Source organism: Oryzias melastigma, linkage group LG11 (assembly GCF_002922805.2).
Source record: "Oryzias melastigma strain HK-1 linkage group LG11, ASM292280v2, whole genome shotgun sequence".
Classification (NCBI taxonomy): Eukaryota; Metazoa; Chordata; class Actinopteri; order Beloniformes; family Adrianichthyidae; genus Oryzias; species Oryzias melastigma.
In genome coordinates this window covers 7,381,431-7,397,207 of record NC_050522.1, presented here as the reverse complement: position 1 = coordinate 7,397,207, position 15,777 = coordinate 7,381,431, and the positions used below count along the sequence as shown (strand labels likewise).

The 15,777-nt window shown below is 38.9% G+C and overlaps 1 protein-coding gene across 1 annotated transcript in view; it reads left to right on the top strand.

Moving 5' to 3' along the window:
* col8a2 (collagen, type VIII, alpha 2) overlaps positions 1–15,021 on the top strand; it is a 59,437-nt gene extending 44,416 nt beyond the window's left edge. Inside the window, exons 2-3 of the mRNA XM_024293711.2 lie at positions 6,159–6,346; positions 9,403–15,021. Coding sequence (XP_024149479.1) covers positions 6,184–6,346; positions 9,403–11,306 — 2,067 coding nt within the window. The 5' untranslated portion in view covers positions 6,159–6,183 and the 3' untranslated portion in view covers positions 11,307–15,021. The remainder of the gene's footprint in view (positions 1–6,158; positions 6,347–9,402) is intronic.
* The last annotated feature ends 756 nt before the right edge of the window (positions 15,022–15,777 follow it).

Sequence of the window (15,777 nt, the reverse complement as noted above, 5' to 3'; positions counted from 1 at the left end):
AAAAAAAAAAAAAAAAAAAAAAAAAAAATCCCACAGCAAATAAACTTGCTTACTTTGTTTTGGGGTCATGATGATGCTGGAGCCTATCCCATCAACTGTCTGGTGAACTCAGTATACACACTAGATGGTTTGCCAGTCCATCACAGATGAACACAGACGTACGATCACATGTACATTATTTTTTAAGTGTATTTTTTTATTTGTATCTATTTGCTGTTTTTTTAGAACTATGGTAACAAGGTATGTTCCCCTTTGTGGGTTTAGGTTCTATTGAATTCTATTCACATTTAGGGCCAATTAAGTCATCAATTGACCTATAATGTATTTTATTGGACCGGTACATTGATCCTAGCATCATAAACCATTACCTCTCTGACTGTGAGATTTCTGTCCAATTTAAATTATAGTGCAATACTTTTTAACTCATGCCTGAATTTGTGGTCATGTATACGTAATAAATATTCGTAGAACTTTTTATAGAAGCACAACAAGCACACCTTTCAGCTCTATGATTCATTGGAAACAAATTCAGGAGAACAGTGGAGCGTTATTTTGGTCAAATTGGGCAAAGTTTTCCTTTGACTCAACCTTGAGCGTATAATACACTTTCCAGCCTTTGAAAACAGCAGATGTTAATGTGTCATCTTGTATTTGAACTTTGCAGCTCCTTTCATGTACGGGTATAGCTGCATTATATCAGTAGCCGTTTTTTTTTTCCCCACTCAATGGTTATTTGTACAGTCTTGGAGAAACAGAGTGAGCTTAGAATGACCAGAAACTGTGACCACAAGATAAATATAACACGGCGAGTTGACACTTCAAAGTACCAGTGTTGTTGCCAGGGCATTACCTCATATGGTGACTCTAAAAAAAACTACAAAATAATTCCAAAATGCAGATTGTGAGTCTTGAGAATTAAGGAAAAATATCTATAGTTATATAACTATAGCATGAACCGCAGCTGAGACTTATCCAAGTGAATAGTTCAGTTTTTTACCAGGACTGTGGTTGTAATTAAACTCCTGCCATCCTGAGTGGTTGTTTTTGGAGCGATTGATGTTTTCAATAAAGGTTGGCCCCATAATACTGAAGTAATGATTCTTTCAACAGAACACAGGAATAACCCTCTTTCCTTATTAGGACATCCACTCCAGTCACCCAGACGGATCTATAATCTCTCTGTGGCACATGGTCTGATCCCACATGTACAGCTTAAGAGAAATGGAGGCAAAGCTAAGTCAGGATCCCTTTCTCTGAGGCTGTTAATTTCATTAGTGGCTAGATGAAGCAGTCAGGGAAGTGTGTCTTGGCGCTTGCTCCCAATGCTTGTCTGTATCTCTTCAACATGTCTGAGCAGGTCTCTTGAGATGCCGTTGAATTAGGGTTTGGAAGCTGAAGCGTCTGCTCAAACCCCAACAGATCCGCGCTTTGGCGTGAGACGCATGTTCATGAATGGTTTTGACTACAGTTTCCACTTAAATGTCTGCTGGATTAAGGAGTCAGCCATGAGAAAAATAAAGAACATCCTTTTTTAAGTTTTCATTGTTTTTGGTGATTTTACCTTGGAGCATTGAGTTATTGTACTTGAGGTATTTTAAATTTAAATCAGTCAGTTGGATGAGGCCTTTCTCTTTATATGCTGTTTCACGCTAATACCTTAAAAACTCTTTGAGTCTTTATAAATTGCTTTGTGTTTTAAGGGTACTTTTACCTTGAAGTTTCACGCGACAGTTCAAAGCATAACTTATACAATCAAAGAACCCTCCCCCACTCTCCCATGGCAGCAGCCCCCCAGGTGTCAAGAGAATCTGGCTACAGAGGAAAAATATGGCACCAGAAAATGAAGTCCCTCCCCCCAAAAAATATCGTTTTAATCTTTTGACCTTTTTCGCTTTTTTTCTCTCTTTTATCGACCATTTTTGCCGTTTTTCTTCTCTGTGGAACTGACAGAATAAACATTTCTTGAACACTCTAAATAGTGATTCTCCGAAATCAGTGCATAAAATGCATTTTAAAACAACAAATGGAAAGATCCATGTGTCTCTGCATTACAGCACACAGAAATAGAAAATTAAGTTTTGAAAGATTTCATGGGCCGCTGAGGTGTAGAGGTCAGCCAAATGAGCATGTCCCCACTAACTAGTTACTTTTTCACAGTATACAAAACTAATAAAAATAACCAATAACCTCAAGTTCTTTCTGCTAACATGATCATTTTGCGATGAGAAGTTTGGGGGCTTCAGCAAGCTTTTTTATTACATCCTTGCCTAAGTTAAAACGTCAGATAACTTCTTTATTGGTCCACTAAAAGACAGAATCAATGTCAAGAATCCAAGAATGTTTTGATAAGCATTAAAAACTGAAGTAATTTAAAATTTCCCGCGCGGCAGACCTCACAACCTGTGTTGAAATTTAAATGGAAATATGCAAAATTCAGAGATTTTGAGGATACAAATTAAAAGATTGGAATGAAATGTATAATTTACATTTATGGAACAAGTTAGTGGACACACATTTATTTTGTTATTAGAAGGCTATACATCTCGTCACAGCAGGTGAGCCACAGCTTCACCTGCCGCCCCTGATCCAACGTGCCTAGTTGAAACGTATTTCAGGTCAATCGATCCCAAATCCACCCAAATTATAACCACCCATCCAAAGCAATTTTTTCCCGCCCAATCTGAGAAATGTTTTCTCTGCTCACTAACTTGCTGTTGCTCCAGAGGGATGGGGGAGAACAAAACCCTTTCACATGATCAGTCTTATGGTATTTCAGTGGTTTTAGTTTTATTTATTTTTAAATGATAGAGTTAAATAATAATGGGCGTAAAACATTTTTTAGACACTTTTATTAAATGTTCAGTTTGGGGCCCCAGAGTGTTGGGGGCCCCAGGCGATTGCCTACCTTTGCCTTATGGTATGTCCGCCTCTGCCTTCTAGCTTACAGTCCCTCACACTCCCCAAGCTAACATTAGCAGTGCAACAAAAATGGTGAGCAACATTCAGCTATTCAGTTGTGATCCAGATTCCAGCTCAGATGAGGAAAACAAACACGTTCATGGATCTATTTGTCTACAAGTGGATGCGTCTGAATGGAGGAAAACAGAGCTTGTGGCCGCCCTACAGATTATCTATGTAACAAGTATGATCTTTTTCAAACTGACTTTTTTCATCTGCTTCTGATTTACAGTGATTCCAATAAAGGAAAAACTCACAAATGCAATTTTAGGTGTAATTATTGTTTAATCTATGTCCTTCATCATGGGAAAAATAACATGTTGAAGACACAAATGCACAATTTACAATGGGTCCTATAGCATGTTCCAAAGGGTGCAGAATGATTAAAAAATGTACCCATCTTTGCTTGTTTTGCATTCACACTGCACTGTCGAGTCCAAAGTGCTTAGTAACATATACCAACTGGAGGATATTGAGCTTTTCAATTTATTTAGTGGGCTCCTCAGCAGCTGCTCAGTTAGGTACCTTTACCACTGCTATATAGTCATTTTCCATTCACACTGTGACACTTGCAAGGAAACCATTATAAGTTTATTTTTCGGTTACATTTTCGATTTTACCTACAAAGTTTCACATCAAAACAGGTTTACAGTGATTATATAACACATCCGTACCCATTCCCGTTGGTGTGTGTTGTTTCTCCAGGGGCTGTGGTGCCTGCAGGATCATGGGGGCACTCAGACCTGTTGACTTACATTTGCACTAAAACCACAGACTCTCAAACCAGACAAACTTCACTGCCAGCCTGTCAGAAAGTCAGCCAATGAACAAACACAATCCGATTAACATTACTTTTGCTCCCTCCTGTTTATTTCCACTGATGTTTGCTCTTTCATTTCATTTTTTTTATGTGAACAAATAGCCAAACAGTAGTACCCATAATTAATCATCTAATAATAAATAAAGAAAAACAGTTAGAAAAAGCACTTCAAGTGGCTCTCAAACATGTATTTTTACGATCTAGCATGTGGTTTCAGAACCATCACTGTACTGTGTGAGCCCATATGATAAACTAAATTCGAGCCATGTGGTGGCAGTGAACACACCCCTATCCTTTGTCCACTTCTGACCCTTTATTCAGCTGACAGTTAAATACATTGGATAATGAGGTGTAATTTTCAAATTAGAAAATGTCAACCCATGTTCATGTTACTTCTGTGTCTCCGAGAAAGGCTTCAAAGCAAACATCCCAATGCACTCCTGCACACCAAATGGGCTCCATATTTGCTCAGAGCGACAAACCACGTGCAGGCAGAATGGAAATAATAATGAGATGATTACACAAAAGAAAAACATTATTTAAATCCCAAGCTTATGTGATCAAAGTGGGTACTACTATAATGCAATGACTAATGGGTTTAATAGGGCTTGATTGAGTACAGAAAAAGCTGTAAACCGCACGACCAAAATATTTATTTTGATTTTATTTTAAAAAGAACAAGGCATTTAATACATGTCTTTGTTTAAAAATATGTATTTTGTCTTGAGAATTAACCTGACTCCGAAAGTCCATATCATTGATATGGTTTATAGTTACTGGAAAATGGTTTATTTAAATATATAAATATATACATTCCCATCAGTTTAAAAAAAGATACACCCTGAGCTTAAAAGCATAGATTTACACACAACATAATTGCAATGTAAATAGAAAGTATTATCAGGACAAATAGAGTGATCCCTCGTACTTTAGTAGGTTTAGGTCAAACTTTAAAAAATCCTTACGATAAGCATCAGATTCTTGGTGTTTTAACATGTTTTTGTGGCATTTTTTTGATGACCATGCTTAAAATTTCATTTATACGATGAATTCCTGCCGCTCTGCAGAAACTATGTCTTAGAAAATGACAGTTTTTCTTTTTTTAACTATTGTTTCAGCAAAATTTTTAATGTTTACAAAACTTAAAAGCTGCTTTGGATAAATCTGCTGTGTAATGTGAGTGTGTGTTAATATCTTTGAAAACCTGAAAAACTTTTACCACTCCTATGATTTACCAGTATCCAAAAGGACAATGTTGTTGTGGTGTGATGCCTCAAGCTATGTACACACCTGGCATTTGACGTTCCAGCACGCACTAAGTCATGTTTAGCCCATGGTGGTCCCACTGGACAAACCGGGAGATTCTTCTTTTTTCTTTTTTTCTGCTGTTTACAAATGCGTGTACTCAAAGGTTTGGTGTAAAATGTCAAAGCAGTGTAAATCTGGTGAATCTTGCTCCACAATTTTTCTTGCAGTGTTCTATTCTGATTGGTTTATTTCAAGCATAGATTATAAAAATACAGGACAAAACACACATTTATTTCAAACTCATTACACAAATAATGACATTCATTGATTAGAAAACGGGAAACAAACAATGATATTAAAGACTTGAGGTCATAGACCGTAATTTCTCATTCATGATCAATTTTCAAACGGTTGTCTTTTCCTTGAATTAAAAGGGACTCCATTTAAAGTTTGCTCTGTAGTTCTTTATTGAACCTGTATTTTTTTCATGAGAAAAACTTGTTTCATACTACTGTTGAAACTGCACTGCCAAATGCTGGATAATTTTAGGCTGGAAACATTGTGGACTGCTCATGTGGTGGATATGAAGTGAGGATGCTGATGGTCTAGTGCAGGGGTCTGCAACCTTAGCCTGTGGAACCTTTTGCTGTATTTTTAGCATTCCATTGTTGCTCTTTGGCTTTAAAGAAATTTTTTTTTAAAAATTGTTTAGTTTTTTGTGTATTTTATTTTGAAAGGAACTTGCATATGGCTGTCTACAGTTAGATAAATGTAATTGTTATACAATATAATTCTGTTATGAATTGAATAATTAAGAATATTTAAAAGCAGCATTTTATAAATAAAAGGCTTGACGGTCACAAAAATAAAGAAGTGTCCTTTTCTAAACAGTGAACTGGGAATTTGCGGCTCTTGTTGGGTTTTTGTCAGTAAAACTCTGGATCAAATTTTGGATTTTTCATTTTGGATTTAATTAATGTTTTGTTTTTTGCTAGCTAAGAATTTTCTCTTGAATCCAAATTAGATTTTACTTTTGATTAAAATCCCAATTGCAATGTGAGACTTCATGCCCGACTGCTACAACATTTGTTAAGCACGTCTGTGACGACTGTTTCTCTTTTGGAATTCACAGCTTATTTCTGCCAGAGAGGCCTGGGATGCTGGTGACCATGATGCTGGCTTCATTCTGCTTTCTACTGACACTTGGGGGACATGCTCTTGCTGGAGGCTACCCCCCCATGCCTCACATGAAGTACATGCAACCTATGATGAAAGGACCCATTGGACCTCCGTTTCGAGAGGGCAAGGGGCATTATGTTGGTGAGTAAGTTGTAATTCTTTGTCCAGAGGATGCATTCTGTTACATTATACCCACATAAAGTATATTGCTCAATGCTTCCATTCAGGAATGCCCAGTAGGTGGCAGTCCAGTGGAGCTCTGTTGCATTAGCTGCTGCTCTGACCATCTGGATGCTGTTACTCCACTGTTTATCACATATTTCCCAGGAGAGAGTGTGAGAGAAATTCAAATCCATTCATTATATAAAAAAAAGACCTAAGCAAAGAACTGAGAAAAGCAGGAGGCGTTCATCTTTGGTATATTTAAAAAAATCCACGTCTTCTTGCCTACGACTGCAGATTCTGAGTCACACATGGAGTCATTTCACCGCATGTAGGTGGCTCTGTTAAAGCAATTTCTTCTCAAAGTGTTGGAAGATATTTTACACACATAAAACAACCCATGATTGATGCTCAGAAAATATAATGTCAAGCTTTTATGTGTAAAGCTCCTGTAGAAGCATCAATATTTACCAGATAAGGTATACATTTTTACTAAGTACAAGAAATATGGCCGAAGCTGAAGCCCATGTGAATAGAATTGGATGCAACGATTTTACTGCCACTTAGTGGTCATGGGTTCATATTACATAGTAAGTTATCTAACTGAAATATCACAGGTACAACTTTTACACTTCATAATGATCATCTGGTGATTTAATTGTCACACATTTTAGATTAAGGACTTTTTAAAGTTTTATTTTATAATAAATTTGTTCAGAAACTGAAATATTTCCGTTTTGTTTCTAATCAAAGGTACATTTACATTCCCACTCACTATACCATCTTTGTCTGAAATTATAGTCAAGTTCCCAGACCTCTTTTTTGGACTGTTTACATTGGCAGAATATTTTTCCCATAGGTTCTTCTGGATCCAAGTGGCGTATTTGATCACAGCGGTGCAACACTTTCTCATCCGATGTAGCCTGAGGGCTCAAAAGTCCCACATATCCGAAAAGTTTTGCAAAGTTAGCCAGAATTTTTTATTTTAATGCACATTTACAATTTCCAGCTTTAATAGACGCTGAAAAAAGCAGTAATTCTGCTACATTAGCAGAAAACCAAATCATTTGCCTCAACTGTGAACTAAGATCAGGGAATTTCAAATCATAAAGTTAACATCAAAATTCAGAAATAGAAAATGCAGTAAATCTGCTTGGTTTGATGAGTCTTGATCAGTGGAAGGGTCTGACAGTGTTGTTAATAAAATCCTGAACGTCGATCCAGTTGCATCTTTTCTATATGAAAACGACTATTTCAAGTGAAATACGGGTAAAAAATTTGTTTTTATCATACAGCGAAGATGGAGGTTTGGACTTGTGAGTTGGATTGGAGTCACACCTTAATGTCGAGTTTCGATCAACACATTCTCATCCTCAAGTCATCCCTTTTTGACCTTTTAGGTGACCCCAACTCATTGATTTTTGACATGCTGGCTATTTGTAAAATTAAGGGTCAGCAACTCTTAGGATGCAGTACCAGATGCGCACTGGTTCTCAGTACCAGTATCTTAACCCAGTACTGGTACCCTAACCTTAACTTGATACCAGTATCCAGTACCGCGCCCAGTACCGTGTCTGCCATTGGTTTGGTTCTGGTGTCCGGTTAGGGTTAGGGTACCGTACCGTGTTTGGGTAATAGTGTGCTATGCGTTGTGGTACTGGACCAGTTCTGGTGTCCGGCGCGGAGGTTGGGGACCTGTGATTTAACGGGAACAGCCAGCATATCAAAACACAACGCGTTGGGGACTCCCAAAAAGTCAGGGGTTCTTAACCAAACGTCAATATGTGACAACTTGGGAGAGAGACTGTATTGATTTAAACATGTTTTTTTCAAGAGGACCTGGCTGCAGACAACAGCATGGCCCCAAGTTGACCCCAGAGAATCCTTAGCCAGAAGGCCTCGACTGAATTTTGAATAAAGTATACACTCTTCCCCTAGAAAAACACCGGAACCAGGATACAGTTAGGGTTAGGGTTACGGTTAGGGTAAGGAATTGTCGAGCATAGATGCTCAAACTCAGCTTCTAGCTACAGTTGCAACATTTCTGCTTCCAGCTAATAATAAGTTTATTGTTGAGTTTGGGCTCCGTCTTCCCTGCAACCAGGTCCCTCTTATTTTTTTCTCTAATAGTAAAAACAGTTTGAAACTTCCCTTTGATTCACACTGAGGTTTGAAACGTGAACAATGTGCACAATTTGTCATTTCCCAACTGTTCTTTTGAACCTTAATTCCAAAGTGTTAATAAAGATTTTTTACTTCCTTTGTTGTTCTTGGCAACCTATATTTTAAACTGCTTTTCAGTTTTGTATGAATAGGGGGGCGGTATGTTGAGAAATAAGCCAATTTTAAGAACACAATGTTCACATTCACACTCGGGAGCCATCCCATTGAGACAGGTCAACTCCAAACTCTTTGTTGAGGTGTGTTTTGTTAGAGTTTACCTCTGGAAGAAGGAGTCAGAATTCTGAATGTTTCTTTATTTCTTTATTTAGCCTTTTATTCTACTTTTGGGACACTGGCGTCCTCTCACAAGCTTGCTTTTGCGCTTTCTATAAACTACTTTGATATTTGAAGAAACGGGGACATTTTTGTATGCTAATTAAGAATAACAAGCACCTTAAAATATTTATTCTTGAGTTCTTGAAAGGAGTCTTTGCCTTTTTTTTTCTTTCTTTTTTTTTCCAGAAAAACAGGATGGACAAAGCCTGCTGTTCACGTTTTACATATTTAACAATTAAGAAATCCGTCTTGAAATCTGCTCAAACTCTTGTTTTGGTTTACAAATTTGAGACATTCTAAACACCGCAAGCACATTTTCTTTATATCACTGGTCATCTTGAACATAGAATAGTTATTTCAACTAGAGAAAGTTAGTAACTGGACGATAGCTTTGAGATTACAACCTTGACTTTCAATAAAGGACTTGGGAATTTCTATGTAAACATTGTTTAAATGTGCATAACATATTTGCGGTTGATTGTAATTCATAGAATAAAAATATTTGTTGTTACATCTTGATACTTTTTATTTTCTAGATATGCCACCGATGATGGAAGTTAAAGGGGAGCCAGGCCCACAGGGTAAACCTGGACCAAGAGGACCCCCTGGTCCACCTGGACTACCCGGAAAACCTGGACTTGGGAAGCAAGGACTCAACGGTCAACCAGGTCCTCAAGGGCCTCCCGGCTTAACAGGAATTGGTAAGCCTGGACTTCCAGGTCTGCCAGGAAAGATTGGACCAAGAGGGATTCCAGGACTCAATGGTGAAGTTGGACCTCATGGTGAACCAGGTCCTCGTGGACTTCCTGGGCAGCCTGGCCTTCCTGGTCCAGTTGGTCTGTCCCTAAATGGGAAACCTGGACTTCCAGGTATAAGAGGCCCCCCTGGTGCTCGTGGTGAGCCAGGAATCAGTGGTGTTCCAGGCCCGCCAGGTGAGCGTGGACTTAAGGGTGAGAATGGAAATGGAAAGCCAGGGCTCCCTGGTATCATTGGCCCTCCCGGACTGAAAGGAATCCGAGGACCACCTGGTCCCCCAGGTCTCGGCAAACCAGGACCAAAAGGTGTACCTGGATTCCCTGGTCCTAAAGGTGATAATGGACTTCCAGGAGATCAAGGAAAGCCGGGAGAGCCCGGGGCACCAGGTCTTCAAGGTCTTCCTGGTCCAGTTGGGTTGGGGAAGCCTGGTCTAGATGGACTTCCAGGAGTACCAGGCCATCTTGGTGCAAAAGGGGAACCAGGGCCTCGGGGCAGCCCAGGAGCTCCTGGGACCCCTGGATATGGAAAACCTGGAGTGTCAGGGCCAAAAGGTGAAAAGGGTCATGGTGGATTTCCTGGTATCAAAGGGGACAGAGGAGACCAAGGAATGGTAGGCCCAACTGGGGGCCCAGGTATTGATGGATTACCAGGACCACCAGGACTTCAAGGTCCAACAGGGCTACCAGGAAAACATGGACTTCCAGGGCAAAAGGGAGAACTAGGTCCCCAAGGTCCTCCAGGACTCCCTGGGTTTAGAGGTGATCAAGGCTCAATGGGACCCCCAGGAAAGCCAGGGACTCCTGGGGAAAAAGGCTTTCCTGGGCCAAATGGTTCCATTGGAAAACCAGGACCCAAAGGTGAGGCAGGGAATGTTGGCCTACCTGGAAATCCAGGAATGACAGGTCCTCAAGGACCAAAAGGAGAGCCTGGATTTATAGGGACTCCTGGTCCAAGGGGCCAGTCTGGTATTCCTGGTCTTCAAGGTCCTATGGGTCCAATGGGTCCTCAGGGTGTACCAGGTTTGAGGGGTGAACCTGGACTTCCAGGACCTCCAGGACTGGGCAAGTTGGGAGAGAAGGGTGCAATAGGTCCTCAGGGTCCCCCAGGGAAACCAGGCCCTACTGGACTTAACGGTAACCCTGGCCCGCCTGGTCCTCCAGGACCCCCTGGTCCCCCGGGGAATGGCCAAACAGTTGTCTCAGGGCCTGCGAATACAGAGTTGGGTGGGGAGGAAATACCAGGAGACAGAAAAGGGCCTGTATACATGCAAGTTCCGCTTTCTGCAACTGTGGCGCCAGCCTTCACTGCCATTCTCACCACACCTTTCCCTCCTTCTAGTATGCCAATCAAGTTTGATAGGATCCTATACAATGGCCAAAATGCCTACAGTCCCTCCACTGGCATCTTTACTGCCCCCTTATCTGGTGTCTACTACTTTGCGTACCATATGCATGTAAAGGGAACTAACTTGTGGGTCGCTTTGTACAAGAACAATGTACCAGCCACCTATACCTATGACGAATACAAGAAAGGCTACATGGACCAAGCATCTGGTAGTGCTGTGTTAGAGCTGAAGGAGGGTGACCAGGTATGGGTTCAGATGCCCTCAGATCAGGCAAATGGCCTCTACTCTACAGAATACATCCACTCCTCCTTCTCAGGATTTTTACTGTGCCCTACATAACCCTTCATTGAAACATTGCCTTGTATTGGCACCTCAGATCAGCCCTAAACCTAAGATACCTGTTCCAACACAAAACACCAAAAGATTTCAGTAATATTACCTTCACCCCATACTGTTTTACCCTCAACAACAACAGCCGCAAAAACAAAAACCTTTGTGAATGAAAAATGGAAATTGGGAAAGGCAGGGGAAAGATTTTCATACTGTGCTCTCTATTTCAGTGTCCTAAAATGTTTGTTGTGAGTTGTATTTTATTCTGGTGTTTTTTTGTTAGCTTTTATTATTTTAATTATAACATTGTCATAATATTGTTGTTATTATGTGAAACTTGTCATCATCTATATTGTCTTTTGGATTGAGACAGTTCAGTGCCTTACTTTTTCATGTGCTAGGAACAGGCCTTCCCATGTGACTGCACACCGTGCCCACATGATCTGACATTCAGACATTTACAAACTCCCCTCAGAATTATTGCAACCTCACTGCAGTCAATAATATTTAAATCATACATGTAAAAGGTAATTCCAAAAACTAAATCGACAAATACAATATTAAACCTGGAAAATTGGTATCCATTACAACAATTGATTGAATTTTATTTAGGATAGACGTTGACATTTGTTGCGTGCATGTTTGATGCAAATTTGTTGTCTTTTTCTGCTTTCAGAAGTGGACCTTTTGACTTTTTTTTTTTACTTCGAACTTTTTTCTTCCTTTTTAAGCTCAATTTACTAAAATGAACAGATCTAGGTTGCATCTGTGATTAAAGGAAATTCTCAAGTTGCCTTCAGTCGCCTTTGAGGACATTAAACTAACAGACACACATGGAGTCAATGTTTACAAAGAACAAAATGTGTTTTTGAGACAGTTTCAAATGAGCAGTAAATATAAGTGTCCTGTTTAATCAACTGTCCATTTTCCATTGTCACAGGATCCTTAATGCTACATACACGCTGGGCATGTGATGCACGTTCAAGAACATGCTAAATGCAACTTCTTGAAGGTGCTTTTAGCATACGATGTTCAGACTGTACCGTCACTACCCAATACTAGCACATGTACCTACATTGGTGCAAATCTTTTGAATCTTTCTCCAGGCTTTTTCTTTCACATCCGACATGAATAACTTAATGTCATAGAATTCCGTCCGGGCACAAATGGCAACTATTAATTTCTCCTTCATGATCAATTTTTAAACGGTTGGCACTTCCATTAAACATTCATCTGTCACTACCAAATCTAAGCACTGATTGGTCAAAGTTCAACCTGGTTCAACTTTTGATGCAGGTTCAATGGCTGTGCGTTTTGTACGGAGGCCCCAAAAAATGACTGAAAAACTATGCATGTGCTTACATCCTTGACTGTATAAATACAGCTGGACTGAGCAAGTGTGATGTCACCCACTGAGCATGCCTTACCTCCGGCTCCACTAAAAGGAAGCCAATTCAGTTTCCGTGATATAGACGTGGCCATGTTGGAACCAGACGACAGAGGTCGCTTTGAGTCAATATTTCTATGGCAACTAAGTAAGTGAGCTTGTTCAACTTTCAGTGGAAGGGGGAGAATCTGTCAATCAAACGTTTGAGGTGGGGGCTTGAAGCATCTGATTGGCCACTTTAGAACTTGAATTACTTGCACTAAAGAAAAATACATGAAAAAATATTATGATTGGGAAGAACAAGCTAAAAAATGTGTCAAAGCAATAATGGTTACTCTGACAAATATTATGAGTGAGTAATAGCTGTTTATTACTCCATAGAAGTCTATGGGATTTTGGCTTCTTGGAGCCAGGCGTTACTTCCTGTTTGGAACACGAGCAGGAAGGGGTTGCTCAGTCCAGTTCTCATAGACAGTCAATGGTTTGCACGTGCTTTTTATTGGAATAGGTCGCTTGAACGCACATTTATGAGCCTGGTGTGAACCTAGCAAAGCATACCCATAGCATATGAACTGCTATCACCGTCTGAATTACCGTCTTAAGACAAAAAGCTGTTCTGGCAGTAAAGAACAAAATCTGTGAAGATAATGAATACTTGACTCCACATTGGTAATAGGACAGCTAATGCATAACAAATAACGCATTCATTTTTTTGTCCTCCCACAAAATCCTCGCTTAGCAAATGAGAGCAAATTGTGTTCCTTTTGTAATTCAGAAAGAACGGACTTTCTGCTCCTGTTCCGATGTCAGAAATAGCAGAATAAATTGCCTAACTCAATGGAACAGCCACGACTACAGAAACAGGATGTGTGCATATCCGGAAATGGAAGTTAATTTGCATTCATTAATAAGTGAAGGGACTGGCTGAGCCCCGCGCGTTGTGAAATACAGGTTGTGTAACATTTAACAAACCCTGGCAGAATTCTGCTGGGGCAGAGGTAAGAGCTGTTTATTTACTCCTGCCTGGTGGATAAAGCATTAAGGATAGACTTTGTGTGTGTTCATGCTTTTATGTTCTTGTGGGTGGACTCTCTTTTGTCTTTTCTCACCGACCATGTCAATATGTATGTGTACCTGTGGGTGTTTGCATGTCTTTCTTTAAGCCATCAAGTCTGGAATTCTTCAACAAAAGATAATAATAAACTTGAAACAACTTACAAAGCCCAGGTAAAAGATTAGAATGCTGTTAAGGATTCACAAGATTGCCTAATTCAGACAGAATATGTTGCTTTTTAAAAAATCTCCCCATCTCTGAGCTTAGATGAATCTCTTCATGCCACCCAGATACTTGCTACACTGAATTACAACTACCTTTCTTGCTGATTGAAGATTGTCATTGTACAAGAGGACAGTGCCAAATATGAATTATTACGAATGTATGCTTGTGTTTTCAATGGCCTATTACTGTTTATGAATGATCCTCAATGCTGTATCACAAAACTTCTTCAAATTGCTCTGACAAAAATAGAGCTACAATCAAGCCTTATCAGTATTGTATATCTATATAATGCTCTCACGCCTCTTTTTCACAACATAAACACAACAATCTGGTATCTTTATGATGAGTCGGTTAAGCAGACTGTACTGTATGTCTTTTTTTTTCTCTCCATCATGCTTTTAAGCAAATGGACTGGCATTGTGAGTAATCTGGATACTCCTCTTTCCTTGTGTTATCAAAGACAATGTCACTTGCTTGCTGAGTTTGCCGTGTCTGCAAATCATTAAACAAGTGTCAGTAAAATCCATGTACCCTTATCCTACATAACTACTTAAAATTGTTTCCTGTTTGTTTTTTAGTAAGAAAAAAGTGAAAAAAATATCTTTAAAAAAATCACAAAAGCCTTGCTTCGGTTTTAAGGGATATTTGTTTGTTTTAGCATCAGTAAACACAAACAGCCATTCCCATTTGCACATGAAACTAATAAAGATGTATTTATACCTATGATAATAATTTAATAGTGATGCCAAAACTGACCACCGAAACTTTTAGAACATATAAATGATGTTTAATAACATTGATAAGTTAAGAGCATTTACAACATGTAGTTAGCTTTCTAGATTTGCTTGTGAAGGAATATTTGTGTTTCTTTATTTTCCATTTGTGTCATGTATCGACGTATAGTTTTGATGTCATTTGTGTATTTACATGCACTCTCAACAATAGAATTTGGGTAAAAAAAATGCACTTCTTTTGATTGAATTTTTTTGTCTGCTTATTCAAAATCTGCAGTACTTGATTGTATTGATATCTCGTCAATAAAAGAAAACTTTATTGTATGTTGTGTGTCTGGCCTAAGTTTCTGCATGATTGTGAACATATATTTCAGAGAATACTTAATCAGGTAGGGTTTTATTAAATTGTGCCTTTATTTAAAATGAACATGCAGTTCCAAGAAATGACCACTAGATGGAGACACAGATTTAGATTTTGAACAAGCCTTCTTTTAGCAGATGGATGGATGGATGGATGGATGGATGGATGGATGGATGGATGGATGGATGGATGGATAGATAGATAGATAGATAGATAGATAGATAGATAGATAGATAGATAGATAGATAGATAGATAGATAGATAGATAGATAGATAGACTGTACCGATACTCTAACTTTCGTCATTGCCACGAGCTGTTTGCTTTCACTCGGATTTTTCTTACGTCTTGCTGACGCAAGACACATGTTGCATTTGATATTTCTCTGTAAATTTAACCATCCTTTCAATTTTCGGATATCGTACCATACTTGTGCGTTTTGTAAATACACAATTATGTACCTGTACCAACACTGTTTTTTTGTAAAAAAAAAAATAAATAAATAAATAAATACTATATATTATTTAATTCCTCTGCACTCCTCGAGGTGAGCGTCAAATTAGGAAAATATCAAAATAGTGCTCATTTTTCAACGTAGAAATGTGACATTTTAAGTGTAAAGTCACACCATTCTATATTTATGTAAAATATATGAAAATATAAATACTATATACAGCTTACTTATTTGTTCACGTTAGCTTTAATATCGTGATTTGGTACG